Consider the following 20,476-nt stretch of genomic DNA (forward strand, 5'->3'; position numbering starts at 1 on the left):
CCTACGCGCTGACTTCCATATGTCCAGTTGTCGCGAGGCCAAACTTGTTTTTACACTCTGGCGTCAAAGTCACACATCGACGTTCACGGCCACCCAGTCTCTTCTTTGACAATAGCAGCAGCCTTTTTCTCTTAAATACTTCTCGCTGTGTAATACCAACCTTAATTTATATTGTTAATTCTACAGCTTGCATTGCTTGCCCAATTTCACACTCTGAAATTTGCGACTCCGACTGCGAATTTGCACGACACAGCAAAGCATAGGACAGCAGCCGTATTGCTATAACCAGAACCAGAACCAGGGTCACACTTACCCACACGCACACACAGCATCTCGTTTATGGGCTTGGAGCTGCTATACAGAGCCCTCTGCTGGGCCGCATTCTATACACAACTGGCGCTGTTCCTGCAGTGCATCCTGCTGGCGTCGGCGGCCGGCATGCTGGCCAGCCCACTGCTGCGCATGGTGCGGCGCACAGCGTCCACAAACTGGGTTGGCGCGCGGGTCATGCGCGTTCTGACCGAGCACGTGCTGGGCATCACGGTCGACGTCGACGGCGCAGAAAACCTGCTGCGCGCCAGCGAGCACCATGCATCATCGTGGCCAACCACCAGAGCCTGCTGGACACAGTGTGGCTGGCGTGGGTGTTTCCGCGCAGCGCGGTCATTGTCGCCAACATGTTTGTGCGGCGGCTGCCGATGCTGGGGTGGTTCATGCGGCTGGGCGGCAACCTGTTTGTGCGGCAGGGCGACAAGCAGAGCGTTAGGGCTCTGTTCGAGACGTCGCTGCGCTACCTGGAGCACGAGCGCACCAGTATTGTGATGTTCCCCGAGGGCCGCCGCAACCCTAGCGAGGCCGGCGCGCTGCTGGATTTCAAGAAGGGCGCCTTCTATCTGGCCTACTGCACGCACGCACCCATAATCCCTGTCGCCGTGCAGTGCACGCACGCGCTGTACAGCTGGTCCGACCTGCGCTTCCGCCGCAACTGCGTCATCCGCATCCGCGTGCTGCCACCGATCTCCACGGAGCACCTCACTGAGGAGGACATCCCAGCACTGATCGCCGACACGCGCCGCGATATCCAAAAGGCCTGCGCCGCGCTGACCGCCGCGCCGGCCTCCTAGGCCCTGCTTTTTGGCTCTGCTTGCCGCGGGTGCATATGCCTTGTCTGCCTGTGTCTGCTTCTTGCAAGTAGTGTTTATCCACCTCTGTTCATTCCAGCGTTTGACGACTGTAAATACAAAAGCTAGCTCAAAAATCAGAAGCCTCAACCACCATGGCGGCAATTGCCTCCAGCCCGATGCGATCAAAGTCATCGAATGCGTCCAGCTCCGACGCGTCAATGTCAAACACACCCTGCACCTTGCCATCGGGCGTCGTCAGCGGCACAACAATCTCGGACTTTGACGCGGCGTCGCACGCAATGTGGCCGGGGAACTCGTGCACGTCCTTGACTACGACCGTCTTGGCCTCTAGCGCCGACGTGCCGCACACGCCGCGCCCAATGGTAATTTCCGTGCAGGCAGGCTTTCCCTGGAACGGGCCGAGAATCAGCGAGTTGGCCTTCTTGGCGTCCAGCAAATAAAACCCGACCCAGTTCACGGGCTTTCCCTCGCGCAAGGGCGTTTCGAGCAGACTGTGGTACACCAGCGATGAGATGTTGGCCGTGTTGGTGACCAGGTTGCGCTGCCCCTCAAGCAGGCTGGCGCACTCCGACGCAAGCTCCAGGTAGAACTGGGCCTTGGGGTCAAGTGTGTTGTTAAATCCGGGGATGAACGATGCCATGCCTGTATGCTGTGTGCTGCGAGTATATGTTATCCTTGAAGAGACTGAAAATATAAAGTTGAAAAGCTGAAGAGCTGAATGAAAAGGTGCTGTCTTGCAAATAATTAAAGATAAGGAAGGCGGTGCCTTGCAAACCCTTGCAAAACAAACATTTTATATATGAGTGTTGGAAGGGAGTTTGTCTGGGATTGGGGGAAGTGGGTGGAAGAAGCCCAGGCTCATGCCATTGCCCGCGTGAGGCCCGCACGTCAGCCAGTGAGTGGATGTGGCAAGAGGGCGAGGGCACGTATGGAGCAGCTTCCACCGACAATCTGCGGCATGGGTCTAATCTGCCACTGCGCTTAGCGGCCAGATCACAAATCAACCGATCTATTATTCGACTTGGCTTGGGCTGGTTCAACTGTGTTTGTGCCAGGCTCTGCTTCTTTTCCCTCTCCCTCGTATTTTTCATTTTTCATTTTCCATTTTCCATTTTTGCGTTGCATTTAGCCCCTTTTCTGCATTTGCAAGCCCGCGGAAAATGAGCAGCGGCCACAAGCAGTATCAGCTATCACAGCCACCGAGCGACGGCATATCGCAGCTGAGATTCCACCCTGTCGATGACACAAAGCTCCTGGTCAGCTCGTGGGACCAGCATGTGCGCCTTTACGACGCCCATGCGAACCAGTTGGTCGCCACCCACCATGCGCACCACGCCGCTGTCCTGGACATTGCCTTTGGCTCTACATGCGCATTCTCAGGCGGCCTGGATCGGCGGCTGCTTGCCTGGGAGGCAGACTACAGCCACACGCGGGAGATCGGCCGCCATGACGGCGAAATCAGCGCTCTGGAGTTCTCCCACATGCACAACGTGCTGCTCTCGGGCAGCTGGGACCGCACCCTGCGTGCGTGGGACTGCAGAACCCCAGCTGTGACAGCGTCTGCGGCCGTGGCAACCATCAACGTCGACGAGCGCGTGTACTCGATGTCGGCCCAGGGGACCTGGTTGCGGTCGCGCTGGCCGGCAGAAAGATCCTTATATACGACGTGCGCAATATCAGCTCTGCATTAGAGGTTCGCGAGAGTTCCCTCAAATACCCGACGAGATGCATCAAGCTGATGCCCGACAGCCAGGGCTTTGTGTGCAGCTCTGTCGAGGGCCGCGTGGCCGTCGAGTACCTCAAGGGCGTGGAAAAGAGCAACTACGCCTTCAAGTGCCATCGCCAAACTGCAGAGGATAACGTGGATTTGGTGTACCCCGTCAACGCCGTTGCCTTCCACCATGTACACCACACATTTGTCACCGGTGGATCCGACGGCGTCGTGTCGCTGTGGGACCCCGACAATAAGAAGCGCTTGAAGCAGTATCAAGGATACCCTGCCTCTGTTGCCTCGCTCGACTTTAACGCATCCGGGAACGCGCTTGCTGTTGCTTCGTCCTACACCTACGACGAGGGCGAGAAGGACCACCCGCCCGACTCGATCTGGATTCGGCCCATCTCAGAAAACGAGACCAAGCCAAAGTCCAAAAAGGCATGATGTGTGAAATAAATATATTGTTAAATTTTGCAAAAGCTCAGAACAAGATCCTGGCGTATTTTGTGAAGAACGCGTCCTGGACCAAGTACTTGACCACGCCAGGACGCAGGCTGACATACACAAACACGCCGTTGTCGTCCATGCGCGCTGGCTGGGCGAAAAACGCAACAAAGTTGGGCATTTGGACCGGAATACCGCTTACCCAAGCAGGACATCCATGGCCAAAGTCAACATTGCCCATTTTGTATGGGCGCTCGTCAACGATTGTCAACATGCTCGGAGTCGTAGTGACAAACACAGAAAACCGAGCATGGGCTGCTGGGTGTGCATTGAGGGTGTCGATGTACTGGCCAAAGTAAGCCTCGTCAATGCCACCGACCTCTGCAGCGATACGTGTTGCGGCATCGACGAACGACTCTGCAGTTGTTTCGTGGTCCAATTGCTCGAGGGGAGTGTATATGGGGTGTAATAAGACTGGGTTGCCGACGTAACAGCCGGACTGGGGCTGGATGAACTGGTGCGCATTCACAGTGTTCAGCAACACATGGTGCGTTGCAGCGGCGCTGCTAGCGGCAGCCATTGCACACAGTGCGGCGCCAACCGCAGACGCTCCTTTAGCAATGGCACTACGAGCACATTTCATCAGCTTTTGTGCCCTAGCCACTGGCATGTCTACGAGCGCTGCCAACAGTGCGTACGAGGTCATTGTTGTGGGCAAGCTGCCCCCATTTTGAGCTGCAACTAGATTACGCAAGCCCTCGAGCGACTCGTGCGAAACGTAGAACCAATGCGCCTGGCCGTAGTCCACGTGCATGCATATCGATGTAATGCGAGCTCTGGCAGAAAATGACATTTTCGAGAGCAGCTTTGACGCCAGGCTAGATCTAGTAAGGAGTTCAATGGCAAGCGTGGTGAGCGGCAGCTGACAAGACGAAACGCGGGCTTTGACCATTTTGCGATCGAAAGTATACTCGAGCGCTGCTGGCTGTGGTCCTATGTCGGCCGAGCTGCCAGACCTCCCAAGACTGCCAGAGCTGCATAATATCTTGCAAAGCATGGCCCACCGGCTGAGAAATCCGTAATAGCCGATTCCGTCCAGAATATAATGTGGGATATTGCAAAACAAAACAAGGCCACTGTTGTCTCTGAGCCTCATGATATGGACGCTAAGCAGACGGATGGTTCTGCTTTTGTCGGGTGCAGTTGCCGCGCCTGTAGTGGCAACGCCAACAGGCCATACACTCCAATTGAAGCACGCCTCTTTAAGGTCCCTATAGTGGGTATCGCTGGCCGACTCCACAAACTCTGGCATGTTTATGTTGTCTCTGTCAATGACCACGGCATCCAAGCCGCTGTCGGCGCTCTTGATGTGCCCCACCAATATCGGAAACTCTTTTAATGCCGTGAAGAGCGATGCCTTTAGTATGGCTGTTGTCATAAAGTCGGGTTTGTTGTCATGGTTCGCAAAGAAGTGCACGAGTGGGTGGTTGGCAAACGAAAGCAGCGCGTCTTGTGCTGACAGCCGTATCGTCTTGGTATCTATAAACTCCTTAAAATCATACATTCCGAATATGTTTTGTAAAGGCTGCCAACTAGTGGTTTGCAGCACACAAGTTAGAAGTTAGAAGTTAGAAGTAGCAGGCTGTACGCCAATTCAAAGAGGATGATGATCTAAAATGGTATCTGGGAAAATAAACGAGGAAAGAACGAATCAAAAGAGATGTCCACTACAAAATGTACCCAATTTGACACTGCATTTGAACACCATGATCCTGAGACGAGTCAATAACAACCACCTACGAATCTGTAAAGTTTTGCTAGAACAAGGCCTCCCTTTTCTTCGCTCGACTTTGCATAACGCATTGTTATTACCAAGAGTGGGCACCAAAAGCCAGGGTCTCACGATTTGGTTAAATTTTTACTGCTTTTTGATGCGCCTTTTTCTAATCTTTAAATCAAGCACAAAACCTAATATGTGGGAATATAACTGCACAAGACCATCCATAGTAACATAAATACAAGCACAAAAAAGATGCCTGATAAGTAAAGCAACTAGAATTTTGATGCGCTGGACAAAAGAAACGTCCATACTTTGTCAAATGAGCAAGTGTATTTATGGCTCTATTTTCTCTGGGCAAAGCCCTGCCCTGTGTTATACAACTGACGGCTATAGCCACCATGATATGTGGATAAAACAATTTGTGCGCTGCTTGGGGATGAGTAGCTGCAGCAGAGGGTTATCTCCTTGGCTTTGCGCCCGGCTGCTGCTGCTGAGCCTCTGCCAAATGATTACACTCAATTCCCTACCTCCGGCAAAAGGCGTTAACGCACTTTACCTTTTAACAAAGTGTAAAGGTAAGCACGTAAGCACAGTCTCGAAGGTTGGGAATTTGTTGGTGTATTTTTTGGCGCGTTTTTCTCCTCATCCATGATAATTCAACTTTCTAGATAATTTATGCAAGCTTCTCACACTTTCACAGTAGAGTAGCGCGCCATGCGCGTGTCAATATAAAAAAGAGCAGCCGCGTCATGGCGTCAAATATAACCTGGCAGCTGGCATTGCATATTGTCCTCAGAGCCACACTGCCTGCCTCGCTCGCACAAGGCCTGGTTGCCAAAAAAGTGGCCACATACGCAAATGCGGAGAAAATAAAAAATAGAGCGTTTTATTTGATAGCACCCCACACAAAAGATTGACATTTTTGCAACAAAACCAAGGGGTGGCAAATCTCCACAAATAGCAAACTCGAGCTTTTTTGGAGCCAAAGGTTTGGCCTAAGGCATTTTTTTGTAAATATTTTTGTATTCGTTTGTTTGTTCGTCCAAGCTTATATATCTCGTCAATATTCCTGTCCCCTCTGTACGTACCAGCTTCTACCAGACTATATATTCACTTTTTTATATTTCTTCCAACTTATTAACAACACCGATAAATATGCACTTTAGTTCGCTCTGCACCGCAGTTGCTCTGCTCGCTGCCGTGGCCACCGCCACCCCCGTGGCCCCCGCCAGCACCAGGGCTCCCGCAGGCATGGTGATTCCAGCCAGCAACCGCATCCAGAGGCTCGATGCGAGCAGCAACTGCCTGTCGCCCTCCATCCAGGCCCTCAGCGGATCCAACCGGCTCGTTCTGGATTCGGTCGCTCGCCAGTTGCAAGCATCCATGTTCCGCGACTTCCACCAGTTTGCCCCCGCTGCGCAGGCGCTCGGCAACCCCGATATCGAGGAGAAGATCTTGGGCATTGACTATACAGACACAATCGCTGGGCTGCGCGAGCTCCAAGAGCTGTTTAAGACCTCGGTCCCCGAGGCCGCTCGGACTGCCGGCGGTTCTAGCGATTGCGGCGCGCCTACCGCGAAGAATCTGCGGGTGATTTCCACCAACCTGGACAAGCTGGTGCAGCAGTTTGTCTGAGCGCAAGACCGCCCTCATTCATTCGCACACGACGCATTCTGCGCTGTCAATTTTTAACTCGATTTCCATGCAGAAATGCAAACACTAAAAGCGAAACAAAAAGACCATACAATACAGCAAAAATAACAGCAAAAATAGAGCCTAACTGCTATTAAGCGTGGGTTTCATGCAGTTCTCTGACGTGAAATAACCATTGTAATTTATACATTTTGTATTAAAATATTGGTGTTACAAGGTTTGCTGCTTAGAGCTTCATGAAGGCGGCAATGTCAACCGACTGGACGTAGTCCTCGAACTCGGTGATCTTGTCAATAAGGTCGTCAGTCGAGACCTTGGCATCCTCAATGGTGGCGTTAATCTGGAGCTTGCTGACACCATAGGCAATGGGGATCTTCTGACCCGTCTGGGCCCAGGTGAGACCGTCCATCTCAATGCCCTTAACGAGAACCTGCAGCTCATCAAGATCGGTCTCGGCCTCCCAAGGCTTAACCTCAAAGGTAACCATGGACTTGGCGGCGGGGCCGGGGCCCTTGGCAACCTTCTTGGCCTGGTAGGCAGCGAGACGCTCAGCCTTCAGCTTCTCAAGCTCGGCATCCTCCTCCTCGTCATCAGAGCCAAAGAGATCAATGTCATCCTCATCCTCAGTGGCAGCAGCGGCGGCAACGGGGGCATCAGCGGTCTTCAGGCTGTTGATGGCATCACCCTTGCTGGAGATGTGCTTGTACCAGCGGGCAAGGTGGGGGAAGACGCTGGCGTCGGGGGCGGCAGACAGAGCCTGGAAAACCTCGGCGTCGGCGGCGGTGGCCTCAACACTATCATGTCCAATTGTCAGAAAAATGGGGTAGAATATAATTAGTAAAAAAATGCCCCAAATCAATAACAAAGCGCTCGCAAAATACAGATCGCCGCAAAAAAGCACACATGTTGCAGTGATGAGTGTTGTAGGGTCAGCAAAAGTTGGAAAAGTTGTTGTCTGCAGGTAGCGGGGTCTTAAGCCGCTTCAGAAACACGGACCAATGTTAAAATCATCATCCCCCGTAAACACACTCATACGCACCAGCTCAAGCACACAAGTGGCAAGTAAGGTTGCGCACTCAAGGCGCACTCTTGCTGGATCGTGTGTGCCAGCTATTAGTAAATTCAGTTTCAGGCGTGAGATTGGTCATAAACAGATTCAAGTAGAAAAAAGGCGAAATGCTTACCCAGAGACAAAGGAGTTATCCTCGAAGAAGCCGTTCAGGACGATGTTGGCAGTCGAAGCAGACAGAGAAATGGACATCTTGGGTTGTGTGGAAGATGAGTGAAATTAGAATATGGAAAAAAAGAAAGATAATGGCTGTGCAAAAAGAAAAGAAAAGAAAGGCGAGAAAGCCAGCCGCGCCGCTGGGTCGTCAACAAGACCCCCATTTTTCTCTCTCCATCCTCCAGAACAGCTTTGTGAAAAAAAAATAGCAACTGTAGGCTTGAAGCGTGCGCTTGAGAGAAAATTTTTCACAATTGCGATCTCAACAACAATGCACGGCGGAAGGCGATAGAAGAATTTTTCCTGCGTTATTCGCGCAGAAAGAACGGTCCCAGAAGGGCGATAAAAACCCGCCTTCGGTTTGCCTGCCCACCACCACATCCTCCCCAACGACTCGGACATGGGGCGAGCCGAGTGTTGGGCGGATTCTGCATTACAAATAAAAAATCAGCAACAAAATCAGCAACAAAATCAAATTATAAAAAACATCGAATTTGGCATCACAAAATGCCGTTGGAATAATACTGGAATGCGTCGTACATGCGCATGGTGATGTTGTCGCAGCTGCTGACGAGCATCGTGTCGACCAGCTCTTCGGCCTGCTGCTCCGACAGCGCCAGGTGGAACCGGTCGCGCAGGGCAGTCACGGTGGCTGCACCGCCGCTGAGGCAGGGCAGTGGCGAGTCCTTGAGCATCATCTCCACGAGGAGGCACACATTGTCTGCATGCTTTCGTAGCGCAAAGAATGCCTTGACGAGCAGCTCGCGGAACTCGCCAAACTTCGCGCTCTCGCGCCCACCCAGAATGTCGGCATACTCCATCGGAAACTTGAACGGTGCCTGTTCAAAGCCAACGGATCCAGGCGAGTTGGACAGCATGAAACCAAAGTCAATGTGGATGATGCGCCCGTCTGTGTCCAGCAGGATATTGCCGTTGTGGCGGTCGCGGATCTGCAGAATGTATGTGATCAGTGAGTACGGCACCAGGCTGCGCATAAAGTTGTCCTGCGCCTCGCGAAACCGCTGCGTGTCGGGCGTGCCGTACGATGTGACAAAGTAATTGTACAGCGTGTACGGCGGCCCTGTGTACTCGGGTTAGACGAGTAAAACTCCTTTTTAATCGAGTGCACCGAGACTGTGTTTGTGATCGTCTCCATCAGGCCGCAGCCCTCGCCGGTCACCATGATTCGATAGTACTTGACAAATACGCCGGTGTTCTCGTGCTGCCAGATGCGCTGCATCTCGCGGATCAGCTGCAGCGCCAGCTGCTCTTGCCGCAGGTCGGCGCCCTCCTTGACAATGACTGAGAGCAGGTTCCAATTCTTGTGTCGCCCAAACGGCGACGTGCGCCGGATGCGCGCCTTCTTCGACTCCCAATCCTCCTTGAGAACCTTGGCGCTGGGATCATCCTTGAACTCGACTTCGTGAAGGCTGATGTCACCCTCTACCCCGGCCTCCTGCGCCGCTGCCGAGCCGGCCACGCTGTCGAGCCCCGGTTGCTTCAGGCGTAGCTCCTCCAGCTGCATCATCTCGCGAATCAGCTTGTCGCGGATGCCCTCCATTGCCAAAGCCTGAATCGTGGCATTGCTCAGCTTTCCCCGCCGCTTTATAGTGTCGGAAATGTCGCCCCGGGACTTTGCGGTGTCGCTGTCATTGCTGATGTTGCCACCGGCGGCAGGCTGGGGAACAACCAGGTTGTTCATCTTGATGCCCAGCGCCTTCTGCTGCCGCGCGAGCTGTGCCAGCAGCACTGACGCCGTCCGCATGCGTGCCCTGATGTCGTCCTGGCTAACGGGTACTCGCGAAATCGGGCCTCTGCTGCTACTTCTACCATTGATGGTGCCGCCGCTGCCGCTGCTGGCGCCAGGAATAGCTGGCTGGGCCGCGAGGGGCGCCAGACCGACAACGGGTGATTTTTGGAAAGTGCCGCCGTGCTCGTGTTCGTGACTGAGCGCGGGATACATTGGCTGGGCAGCCGAATGCGGGTGCTGTCTAGTGCTCACATAGCTACCCGAGTGTCTGCGGTTAGCAACGGGCGACATTGGCATGTTGGGCATGCTCGTAACGTCGTCCAAATCGCCAAAGACTTCGGCCATCAGTTGCTCGTCAACCTCCTCGGCCGCGGCATTTGCTGTGGCCGGCGTCTGTAAAGGAGACAACATTGCCGCTGGAGACGTTGACGTGCTGAGCTGGAATGCATCCGGAGAGCCGCGCTCATTCAGGTTGGAAGTGGCCGTGATGATCACGGGCGGAGCCGCTTTAGAGCCAAATGTCTCGGCGGCAATGTCTGCGCTTCGGGACAAAATATCCTGGTGCACGCCGACCGCAGTGTCGGAAACGCCCGCAGCGCACGCACCTGGTTGGCAGAGACTGTCTCCAACAATGGATGACGAGCGCGCACGGTCCGGGTGCCCCAGGGATGCCTCGGGCTCAAGCACCTCAAGCGTCAGCAGATACGGGGCTCGCTCGGCAGAGTTGAGCACGACCGTATCATCGGTGGGGATGCGCACAATGCGGTGGTGGTGGTGGTGCGCCCCGTCGGCGTCGGGGCACCAAAGCGGAATGCACGTGTCGCGGTCCAAGTTGTGGTTGAGCAGAGTTAACTCGGCCTTCAGAAACTGCTGGCGTCCAGCCTTGGACACCGCGCACACGCGCTGCGAGATGTCCATCAAGGTCGTCATAAACTTGATTTCTGCGCCAAAGTAGCCCGTCCGGCGTTCAAGCTTTTGCCGCTCGCACTCCATATACGTTGCCAAGTCGTCGAGCGTCTCACGCATAGTCGCCGCAGCGTCTTCACCAGCGACACGGCCGACAGACTCGCGAGACGCGGGGACGTCACCGTTGCTCAGTGGGCCTTTTGGCGCGTCTGACGGGCGCCCAAGCCGCCGATCGAGAGTTTTGGCGTTTCTCTGGAATTCCTTTGCGGCCTTTGTGAGGTAGTTTTTGCGAGAAGAAAACCCGCGCTTGTTGTTGCGCTCCTCTTCGGCGTTGTCTCCACTGATGAACACCGAGTTTGCGCGCTGGAAGCTTTCCATAACAGCGACCGTGCGGCAGGAATCGGTGGACGTGCGTTCGGCCGGGGTCGGTGACCTGCTTCCAACAGCCGCGCGCTGCGCGGGCTTGGAAGGCCCGTCGGAGGATGCACCGCTGCCGGTAAACACGGCCGAGTTCCGCTCGGGCGCTGATCCTACACGCATGTCCTCAGAGTCAAGGGAATTAGAAGCGGCAGTTGTGTCAATGCCCTGCCCATCTTCTCGCGACACGTCAGGCGCTCCAAAGGTGACTGGTGTGGCTGGCTGGCTCACCGAGACCCGGGCGGCGCTTTCTAGCGCCATACTATCAGACTCATGGCTGTCTTCAGTGCAGCCAGCAGAGAACGGGCTTTGATGACCGATAGCTTTTATGATATGCGGGCCGAGCTCCTCGCAGCTTCTATCCGCACCGTTAACGGCATCAGCTATCTGCTTCCCGACCAGGCCCCGAGCCACGGACACTGACCGGCCGTGAGGCGATGCACGAGGGCCGCGATTCTTGCCAGAAAGCATGTTTTGCTGGGGTGGCAGATCGGTATCTTCCCCAATCCGCTCGGGCTGCTTGGCGCACTGACCCTGTGCCACTGCAATCCACCCCATGGCCGGCGCAAGAGACGGCGCACCTGCCGATGCCGCAGTCGACCCAATACCGACTATGGCAGCCTGTAGGTTCTCTCGGGCCTGGGGGGCCAAGCGCAGCATCGACCGAAAGCGCACTGCCAGGCTCGCCAAACGGCTTGGCGGCGAAATGGTGGAGGTGACGCTTTCCATCGCCATCAGGTACGCGTGCTGCACCGCATCGGGCGAATCTATAATGAGCTCGGGCGCTATATCGGTAAACAGTAACTCCTGTACCTGGTTTATGATCCGCTGGCAATGCTTGAAGGTGGCCGTGCGCGGGTTCAGTTTTAGATCGGCCAGGTACGCCTGTAAGTACCAGTACAGCAGAATGGCCACGTGCGATGACTGCAGAGAGATGTCCAGTAGCAAGGACTCGATGGCTATCGATTCGTTGGGCCGGGTAATCATTAGGTGGACCAGCTGTGGCAGGAAAAACTCGACCTCCTCCAGCGGGAACTTGCGCAGCTCATTGCACAGGTAGTGTTGGACCCCGACAATGTGCGGATAGCGGAACAGGTAGCTGACGGCCAACCACGAGTCAAAGAACTGCGATGTGAATAGCCGCAATAGCAGCGAGGAGTTTGATGTGCTTTCGCCCCCGGTAGTGACGACAACAGTGTTAGTTCTGGGGCTGGTGCTGGTGCTAGGGCCGCCGTGTGCCAGAGAGTCGGGCATTTGCGTCATTACTTTAATCAGCAGCTGGGTCGATGTATGAAAAATAGGTCAATTGGAAAAGGAGCGTTTAGTCGAGCTAAGCGATGTCTCGCACTTTTTTTTAGTAAATTCTATATATAAAAAATGTGCGCGATGGCCGGAATGCAAAGAAAGCGCAAAAAATAAGCGGGGAAAAGCGTGGAAAAGAATGTGGCGGCGTAAGGGCTTGTGTTTCTCAACGACGAGGGAAGAGTCAAGAATACTTGCTTATAATTTGTTGAAAATGCTATGTTGTCGTGATCGGAGTCACTCGCTGTATCGGCGGGCATAATCTGGGGTTGACAAGGGAAACCCAAGCAGGGCCGGTTGCAGCCACTGCCGACACTACCCTACTAGTTCGGTCTGGCTTGGTCTGGCTTGACAGCGGGGGTTCAATTTTGAGTCAATTGGGCGTGACCGCGCATCCGACTGGGCGTGGGCAGGATGGCCTGGCTGATGGCAGGGAAATACATACGGGGTCTTAAGCGTGTACGAAGCAAACAGCAACAACGCGGCAAGTAAAGCAGCTTCCCGTGCGAAGTGCAGTTTCTTTGTATGCGAAATGCAGTTTTTGTGTGTGCGAAATGCAGTTTTTTGTTTACTGGCCAGCCGGGCTGGCAAATCATACACTGCCACCAATCCCTCATCCTCAAGCGGCATTTCGGGGTGTTTTTTTACAGCAGCCCGAATTGACCTTGGCCCGTTGCTTTATCTCGACCTGCGTGGGGGAAGCCCGCCGTGTAGCGCTTTTTGACTTGGTGTGGTTTACTTTATATATATATATATTTCTACTAGGCTGGCATTTCTCGCTCGGGTATACTTTTAGACTGCATATTTAATGCTTCGCCTCTTCAGACTGTCGCTCGTCACGCTTTCGTGCGTGGCACTGCTTGCAGCCAAAGTAATTGCCGATGAGCTCGAAGATGTGGTGGGTGAGGTTACCCTGCCTGCTGCCGAGACGCCGGTTTCGCCCAAAGGCTCACAAGGTACAGCGCATGCACACCCTATTATACTGAGTGTTTAGACCGCCAGAGCGCGAATTACACAGCGATATTGGCGCTGTCTTACAACCAAAGGAATGATACTAACATACCCCCTTTTTGAATCGCATTTGGTCTGAACGCACACCTGCACCTGTAACGACACACCGATAGCCGTTGCGGTCGAGCTTACATTTACAAACTTCAAAATGGAAGCGATGCTTGTCGCGCTGGCAATCGGCCTGGTCGCAAACTATTTCTACGGATCGCGGACAAACACCCAGCTTTCAAAGACATGGGAGAAACCCATCGCTGAGGTCTTGAATGCCAACTTTAGCCTTGTCGGCGACGGAAAGCGCGTTTTGGAGTGGGACAGCGCGGCCGACATGCTCTTGTATGCCAGCGGGCGTCGCCACTGCAAGTTTGTTCAGGGCCACCTAATGCTCAAGGCGCGCCAGGACCCTGTTTCTCTGCTCAATGACCTCGTCGCCAACAACCAGGAGAAGCTCGAAATGGAGATTGTTTTGAACGAAGACGAGTTTGTCGGGTTTGTGTTTGCCGCCGTCCAGCGCAAGCGCGCAAAGGCACTCAACCGCGATCGCTACGACATCTCCACTTTCACAAAGATCGTCGCAAACGACAAGATCTCGCCAAAGCTGGTACTGTTCAGCGAAAACGCCGACGCCACCGCCCAGCTGCTGGAATCGGGCCTCGGGGACATCCTGGCCGACGACAGCTCGCTTCTGGAGGAGGTCATCATTACCGACAGCCCGGCTGAGAAGCCCGACAGCCACGAGTTCAAGCGCGACAAGAAGCTTTCGGTCGTGATCCGCCTGCCGGAGGCGACCAACAATAGCATCGCGCAGTTCAAGAAGCTGCTCGAGTTTGTGTTCTACCTGGTCGACTACATTCCCGAGGGCATTAACCTGCGCCCCGAGTCTGTTAAGAAGCTGACTAAGACGCGCGACGAGGCCTTCAAGGAGTTTTCGCGCATGGTAGAGCAGGATAAGCAGGAGGCCCTGGCCAAGGCCTTGTCCGAGAAGCGCCGTATTGAGCTCGAGCAGGTTGACAAGATGTCGCCCGAGCAGCGCCGCAAGTGGGAGGAAAAGGACCGCAAGAAGCAGCTCAAGAAGGAGCAGAGCAAGCGCGTTCGCCGCGTCAAGTAGCTTGAACAGATCAATACATACGCCAGCAGAATAGAAAATAAAGACAGCCTTTGTGATGGCGATGAGAAATTATCAGATTAGGCTGTGTTGCTTTTGGTGTGCGCCAGAAACAGAAAAAATCATTTCGCGCTTGTTTGCTGTCAGCCTCAAGCGAAAAGAAAAGGGCGATCAGCACCTGTCGGTCTGGCAACTAGTCGCATTACATTTTATCTTTAGTTCAAGTGTTTTAGTGTATTGTAACATTTTCAAACCTAATTAGACTGTTTCGCGCACTTTAAACTTTAATTTTTCGTTCCGGCGTATCGAACTACCTTACAATCTTGCAATATAAAGCCATAGCCACGGCCACAGCCACGGCCACAGTCACCATTCATCACCCATCGCGCGCAGTGCAGCTGGCGCCTTGCTGAGAATTAAAAGAGAAAACGAGCAATATATTTACACATATATATATATACACATCGAAATCCATCATAGCTGCCGTGTTTAAAGGTAAAATCGGCGTTGTGACCTTGTTATCCACGACACATCGCTGCTGTTGGCGCGTGCCAGAGTAATGCGCGAGCGAATTCGGAGTTAGTGAGTGTGGACGCGACTCAATCGTTGGGGTACTGCTTAATGGATTCATCAATATCACCGGGTTTATTGAGATAGAAGCGCCGCCTGGTGCGCGTCCGGTTCAAATTGAAATTGCTCCGGTGGAATGGAAAATACGTAAACTCGTCGAGAGCGCGCTGTCTGCCTTTACTAACTCGATCTTAATCTCGATCTCGACCTCGCTGCGTGTATTTTTACTATTAGAATCCAGGCCGGTGGACACGCAGCAATAGTTTATTCAGGCACTTTACTTGCAAAGGTAAAGCAACCTCAGCAGATCAAAAGCAGACACACAATGGTGGGAAGACGCCCTGGTGGACGCAAGCCGGTCAACAAGGCCGGTGGCAATGCCAGCGACTCTGGAGACAACAACGATATCTCTGCGGCCGAGAGCGACAGCTACGGCGGCGAGAACAGGCAGATCAGCGCGCAGGAGGAGGCTGATCTCAGCAGCGCGCTTATAGCCAAGCTGCTTGCTGAGGACAGCGGCGGTGGCAGCCACTATAGGGGTTACTATGACGATTATAGCAATGGGGCAGCACTTGGCGAGACTTACGACGACGGCGCGTCGGGAAGTGAGGCCGACGACGATTGGGATCCTAGCCGGAAGAAACAGCGCGTGCCGCGGGCTGGAAGGCCTCGCAAGCTTCCGGCAGGCAGATCGGCGGGAAGATCGGGCAATAGCAGCGGCAGTGGCAGCGAGCTGTCTGATGGCGAGTCAAAGAAGAAGCCAAAGCGCCCGAAGAAGAGTGCTGCCGCCGCCGCACCCAAAAAGGAACGGCCGCCGCCGCTGCCCGTGGCGCCTGGGCAATACCGCTCCGGTGCCTACACTGACGAGGAAGAGCTAAAGTTCAACGAGGGCCTCGAGCTGTATGGGCGCTCGTGGGGTGAGATATCAACACACGTTGTCACACGCGATGCAAAGTCGATCAGGTCGCACGCCCAGAAATATTTTATCAAGCTGTTCAGGGACAGCATCCCGCTTCCGGCCAAGGTCAGGGAGTCCGGAGAGGGCTACACTCTTTCGGGCAGGCCACTGGATCCGAACAGCGCGGCTGCTCGCCCGTACCTCCAGCATGTCATGCAGCTCGATCCGGCGCCTCTGAGAGCGCCAAAGCCAGCGACCACTCCCGCATGCAAGCTGGAAACCGAGGCAGAGTCCGCCCATACGTCCGATTCCACGGCCGAGCACAGCGTGTCTGCCGCCCACGCCCCAACCACACTGGCTTCTGATAGCTCGGAGGAAAGCAGGCCCGCCGAGAACCTCAACACAGTCAGCAATAGCGACGAAGGCGCTTCTGCGAGCACTGAGGTCACTGAGACCACTGACCAAGGCCCTGCGACTTTAGATAACACAGCGGCCCCTGAGCCCCCGCTGCCAAAGTCGCCGGTGCGCACCGAGTATGCAATGAGTCGTCCGCAGCGCAACCACGCACGACCAGTAACGCTGCACTACGAAGACCCGCACCAGATGGTCCGCTGCACTCCGTTCCTGGGGCAGCCGCTGTCGGGCGCAACCGGCAGCCAACCGTTCAAGCTGGTGGTCCATACGAACGCGCAGCTGCAAATGGACTTTCACGCACACCTCATGCTCTCTGAGGTCATCGGGCTTCTCGGCGGCATCTGGGACGCTGGGAAGAAGGTGCTGACTGTCACCCGCGCCTTTCCGTGCGAGGCGCTGGAGTCCGAGGACGCGCATACCAACGTCGAGATGGATCCCGGCAGCGAACTTGTTGTAAGGCACCAGATCATGGATGCTGGCCTGCGCGTGGTCGGCTGGTACCATTCGCACCCGACATTTCGGCCGGATCCCTCGATCATCGATATTGAGAACCAGACAGCATACCAGGCTCTTTTCCGCGACAACGAGAGCTCCGAAGAGCCATTTGTTGGCGCTATAGTCGGGCCATACGACTCGGAGCTGCCGGGTCCCGTGTCGGTATTCAACTGGTTCTATGTCGGCAAGTCGGCGGTCGACCGTGGGCACCCCAAACGGCTGATGGTTGAGACCATGCCTGACAAGGGGCTCCCTGCGACGGAGCAGCACATCCTATTGCAGCTGCTCGACAACGCGCGCGAGCTCAAAAACCATGCGGTCCTCGAGGAGGCGTGGCGGCCGTCGTCGACGGAGCTGCGGTCATTGAAAATGGCGGTGTCGCTGGCGCACCGCATGCCTTGGCTCGCCGCGGCGCCCAGGTGTGACTCTGGACCCGGAACGCCAACCGTGCTGGCCGGCCACACTGCCATAGAGGCGAAGCTGCCCCCCGAGCTCAGCGCCGAAGCTGCGCTTGCCGACAGTGCCTCGGACTGCACGGCTGCTGGCGGCAGCGATCACCTGGACATTGAAAAGCGCATTTCGCCAGCGTGCCTGCTGGCGGGACAGTGCGCCATGCAGGACCAGTTCCTGGCCGCGCTGAGCAGCCGGTTCGCTGTCGGTGTCTTTAAGACGGGTCCTGACGGCAGGGTGGCCGATCCCCTGGGCCTGAAGCGCGTGTACGCAGCGTATTTTATGCAGTGGTCGGCTTGATGGGCGCCCAGTGTGTGAGCTGGTCTCGTTTAGAAAGCGCCGCGCTTGTGCCTGGCTGCGGGGCATTAGCTCAGACGTTACATACTCAAAGATTTCCCACGCTGTGAGCAGCCAACACGCACCAGCCGGCGCTTTCTCACGCCCCTTGTTTATTTAAGATGACAAACCCCTGCCACACCTGCCACCTCGCTGCGCCTTGCCATCCCACGCACTGCATTCATATTTTGGCCGAGGGCGCGGTGTGCTGCAGGTGTGCCTTTCAATTGTTGAAGAGCCTACATTTTTTTAAATAAACCGCAACCAACATTGGCATTATTCAATACAAATGGACCAGCAACAACGCCCAGTCTTGTATACCTACTTCCGGTCGTCATCGGCGGCGCGCGTACGAATTGCGCTCAACTACAAGGGCATAGACTATGAGTCGCGTGCAGTCAACATTCTCAAGGGAGAGCACCATTCGGCCGAGTACACGCGTCTGAATCCCAGCGGCCTAGTGCCCTACCTTGTCATTGACGGCCACGAGTTCAGCCAGTCGGTGGCCATTCTCGAGTACATTGAGGAGACGCGGCCCGGCAGGCGCCTGCTGCCAAGCGACCCGGCCCGGCGTGCCTGCGTGCGTGCGATCGTTGGTGCCATCTGCTGCGACATCCAGCCGCTGCAAAACCTGCGGGTGTTGAAAGCGCTTCCCGAGAGCCAGAGGGCGGAGCATGCAGCCAAGGTCATCGGCAGCGGGCTGGCTGTGGTCGAGCGGATGCTTGAAAAAACTGCTGGCCTGTTCTGCGTCGGCGACGAAGTCTCGCTGGCTGACTGCTGCCTGATCCCGCAGCTTTACAACGCCCACCGGTACGCCGTGGATCTCGCGTGCTTCCCGCATATCAGGGCGATTGAGGAGAGGGCCGGTGCGCTGGGGGCCTTTCGTCGCGCGCATTGGAGCCGCCAGCATGACTGCCCCAAGGAGCTGCTTGCCAAGTGAAGGGCGAAAGGGAGAGATTGCAGGGCACACAGGTTCATCTCCTTTCTCCTCTTCGAAACTCGCATGACCCAGGCCAAAGGAGAACACGCCTTTGGCCGTGTCTCGCGCAGCCAGCCAAATTAATCTATAGCATTTTTCCTTTGCACACAAGGAAAGCTAAAGTATCCAAAAGACAAAGGCCTTTCTTTCAATCTTTTCATACTGAATATCTCGCTTTCTTTTGCGCTCGACAATTTAACATTGTCCAATCATTCATTTTGCTGAAATTCAAAAAAAGAAGTTACTCGCCTCACCACCCACCGAATGCAGTAGTAGCGACAGCCCGAGAGGATCACAGCAAACATACAAGACTTTTTTGCACTGCACCTGGTTGTTTTCACGAAGCGCAATTTGAAGCACTTTTCATTTCTCAATTTTTCATTTTTTCTTCTTATTTTTATATTTGGTCAAAAGACGTGCTTCATTCTTGGCGCTTGGCTTTACTTTTATTTTGCGCAAACAAGACCACTTTTACTTCTCAATTATCCTTGAACAGGATTTATACTCCCGTAACAGAATTTCTTTTATTTTCTAACAATTGCGCGGTCAGCGGAACAAGTGCGCGGGACTAATTCACACCTGTACTTTCAACTCACCCACAAGCCGCGCTTGCAGTTGAACGCACTACATGGCCATGTCTACAGAGCGAGGCTCGGAGCCACGGGACGTGGTGTTGCCTGACAAATACGTTTCTGACAGAGACCGCAATCAACCAGCTCCTGCGAGCGAGCGCGAGCCAGCCAGATATGCGAGCAACATTCAAGAATACACCTCCCGCGACAGCAGAGATCGCGACCAACGATCAAGCCGTCACTATCCCCCATCCGAGTATGATTACGACCGTCGCATCCGGCGCGAGGAGCCCGCCCGACGCGAAGAGTCCCGCCGACGCGAGGAGTCTACTCGGCGCGAAGAACCCAGCCGGCGCGAAGAACCCAGTCGGCGTGAAGAGCTCAGCCGGCGCGAAGAACCCAGCCGCCGAGAAGAGCCCAGCTCGCGCTATTCTCGGCAGTATCGGGATCATGCGAATGCCGACTACACCGATAGCTACTACGGTGGCGGTGGCGGCAACAGCAACAGCAGGGAAAGAGGGTATGAGCGCCAACGCACCAGGTATTCCGACTCTGGCTCCCGGAGAAACCTAAGTTACTCGGCTAAATACAGTCCAACACGCCAAGAGTACTCGCCGGTTTCTCGAAAGCCCGATGCACACGCCGAAAGGGGCGTTGCAGAAGAAAGACAGCGTGTGCCTCGCCCTGTCGATCGAGGGAATGAGGCGATCGAGGCCAGCTACCGGAATTCTGAGAATATGGATGACAGATACCACCCCACTAGCGACTATAACAGCAAATACCAGTCGTCCTCACGTGGCAACGGGGACTACAGATCTTATCGCAAGCGCTCCCGGTCTCGATCTGAATTGAAGCACCAGCCGAATTACAAGCGCCACCACGAAGATGCGGGCGCTAACGAGCGGCGCTCCCCACGCGCAGAGTACTCTCGTCGCGAGAGAGATGCACTGGCAGACGATCATTATGCCGACACGCGGTCGCGGCATCGGTTGAGGAACACTGGTTTTGGCAGCACCCGCGACGAGTCTCTGCGTAACAGTAGGCACAATGAGGGACGCAGGAGCAGGTCTCGGCAGTCGCCGTCAGATCGCGCGCCTTACGCGCATCCGCTTCCTCCTGCATCACCGCCCCCACCGCCGCCGCCGCCGCCACACCACCACCAGCATGCCCATTCAGCATTAACCGACACATCAGCTCGCCGGTCGGCCGGTCAAGCAACTGTCGCGAGTTCACCGCCGCCGCCTCCGCCAACATCGACACCACCGCCTCCGCCTCCACTGGCGCTGTCGCTGCCTCTGCCGCTGCACTCGATG

At 55.1% G+C, this 20,476-nt stretch overlaps 9 protein-coding genes across 9 annotated transcripts; 6 read left to right on the plus strand and 3 right to left on the minus strand.

Annotated features, from left to right (window-relative positions):
- Positions 1 to 339: 339 nt before the first annotated feature.
- On the plus strand, positions 340 to 1,124 carry BX661DRAFT_198239 (uncharacterized protein; the record flags this gene model as incomplete). The annotated part of the gene is made up of 2 exons (XM_051538208.1): positions 340 to 549; positions 582 to 1,124. The coding sequence occupies 2 exons, from the start codon at positions 340 to 342 to the stop codon at positions 1,122 to 1,124; spliced, it is 753 nt and encodes a 250-aa protein (XP_051391979.1).
- A 127-nt stretch (positions 1,125 to 1,251) lies between these two features.
- BX661DRAFT_198240 (GAF domain-like protein) lies at positions 1,252 to 2,105 on the minus strand (the record flags this gene model as incomplete). The annotated part of the gene is made up of 2 exons (XM_051538209.1): positions 1,252 to 1,787; positions 2,072 to 2,105. 2 exons carry the CDS (start codon positions 2,103 to 2,105, stop codon positions 1,252 to 1,254), a joined length of 570 nt encoding a protein of 189 aa, XP_051391980.1.
- A 113-nt stretch (positions 2,106 to 2,218) lies between these two features.
- BX661DRAFT_182138 (budding uninhibited by benzimidazoles 3-like protein) lies at positions 2,219 to 3,352 on the plus strand. Its single transcript, XM_051535898.1, has 2 exons — positions 2,219 to 2,769; positions 2,826 to 3,352. Exons 1-2 carry the CDS (start codon positions 2,306 to 2,308, stop codon positions 3,301 to 3,303), a joined length of 942 nt encoding a protein of 313 aa, XP_051391981.1. The 5' UTR covers positions 2,219 to 2,305; the 3' UTR covers positions 3,304 to 3,352.
- BX661DRAFT_198242 (uncharacterized protein) lies at positions 3,341 to 4,867 on the minus strand (the record flags this gene model as incomplete). Its single annotated transcript, XM_051538210.1, has 1 exon — positions 3,341 to 4,867. The coding sequence occupies one exon, from the start codon at positions 4,865 to 4,867 to the stop codon at positions 3,341 to 3,343; it is 1,527 nt and encodes a 508-aa protein (XP_051391982.1).
- A 1,371-nt stretch (positions 4,868 to 6,238) lies between these two features.
- Positions 6,239 to 6,718, plus strand: BX661DRAFT_198243 (uncharacterized protein; the record flags this gene model as incomplete). Its single annotated transcript, XM_051538211.1, has 1 exon — positions 6,239 to 6,718. The coding sequence occupies one exon, from the start codon at positions 6,239 to 6,241 to the stop codon at positions 6,716 to 6,718; it is 480 nt and encodes a 159-aa protein (XP_051391983.1).
- A 244-nt stretch (positions 6,719 to 6,962) lies between these two features.
- Positions 6,963 to 7,997, minus strand: BX661DRAFT_142783 (EF-1 guanine nucleotide exchange domain-containing protein; the record flags this gene model as incomplete). Its single annotated transcript, XM_051532967.1, has 2 exons — positions 6,963 to 7,530; positions 7,921 to 7,997. 2 exons carry the CDS (start codon positions 7,995 to 7,997, stop codon positions 6,963 to 6,965), a joined length of 645 nt encoding a protein of 214 aa, XP_051391984.1.
- Positions 7,998 to 12,996: 4,999 nt separating this feature from the next.
- BX661DRAFT_182144 (uncharacterized protein) lies at positions 12,997 to 14,675 on the plus strand. The gene has a single exon (XM_051535899.1). The coding sequence runs from the start codon at positions 13,496 to 13,498 to the stop codon at positions 14,450 to 14,452; it is 957 nt and encodes a 318-aa protein (XP_051391985.1). The 5' UTR covers positions 12,997 to 13,495; the 3' UTR covers positions 14,453 to 14,675.
- Positions 14,676 to 15,344: 669 nt separating this feature from the next.
- On the plus strand, positions 15,345 to 17,576 carry BX661DRAFT_142767 (uncharacterized protein; the record flags this gene model as incomplete). The annotated part of the gene is made up of 3 exons (XM_051532965.1): positions 15,345 to 15,668; positions 15,786 to 16,219; positions 16,328 to 17,576. 3 exons carry the CDS (start codon positions 15,345 to 15,347, stop codon positions 17,574 to 17,576), a joined length of 2,007 nt encoding a protein of 668 aa, XP_051391986.1.
- Positions 17,577 to 17,901: 325 nt separating this feature from the next.
- BX661DRAFT_142916 (maleylacetoacetate isomerase) lies at positions 17,902 to 18,552 on the plus strand (the record flags this gene model as incomplete). The annotated part of the gene is made up of 1 exon (XM_051532976.1): positions 17,902 to 18,552. The coding sequence occupies one exon, from the start codon at positions 17,902 to 17,904 to the stop codon at positions 18,550 to 18,552; it is 651 nt and encodes a 216-aa protein (XP_051391987.1).
- Between the last annotated feature and the right edge of the window lie 1,924 nt (positions 18,553 to 20,476).

The sequence above is a fragment of the Kickxella alabastrina genome, assembly GCF_025024165.1.
Source record: "Kickxella alabastrina strain RSA 675 chromosome Unknown BX661scaffold_10, whole genome shotgun sequence".
Lineage (NCBI taxonomy): Eukaryota > Fungi > Kickxellomycota > Kickxellomycetes > Kickxellales > Kickxellaceae > Kickxella > Kickxella alabastrina.

Coding starts and splice junctions, on each gene's coding strand:
- BX661DRAFT_182138 (XM_051535898.1), top strand. CDS start 2,306: ATGAGCAGCGGCCACAAGCAGTATCAGCTATCACAGCCACCGAGCGAC. Junction 2,770..2,825: donor ATGTCGGCCCAGGGGACCTG/GTTGCGGTCGCG, acceptor GCGCAATATCAG/CTCTGCATTAGAGGTTCGCG.
- BX661DRAFT_182144 (XM_051535899.1), top strand. CDS start 13,496: ATGGAAGCGATGCTTGTCGCGCTGGCAATCGGCCTGGTCGCAAACTAT.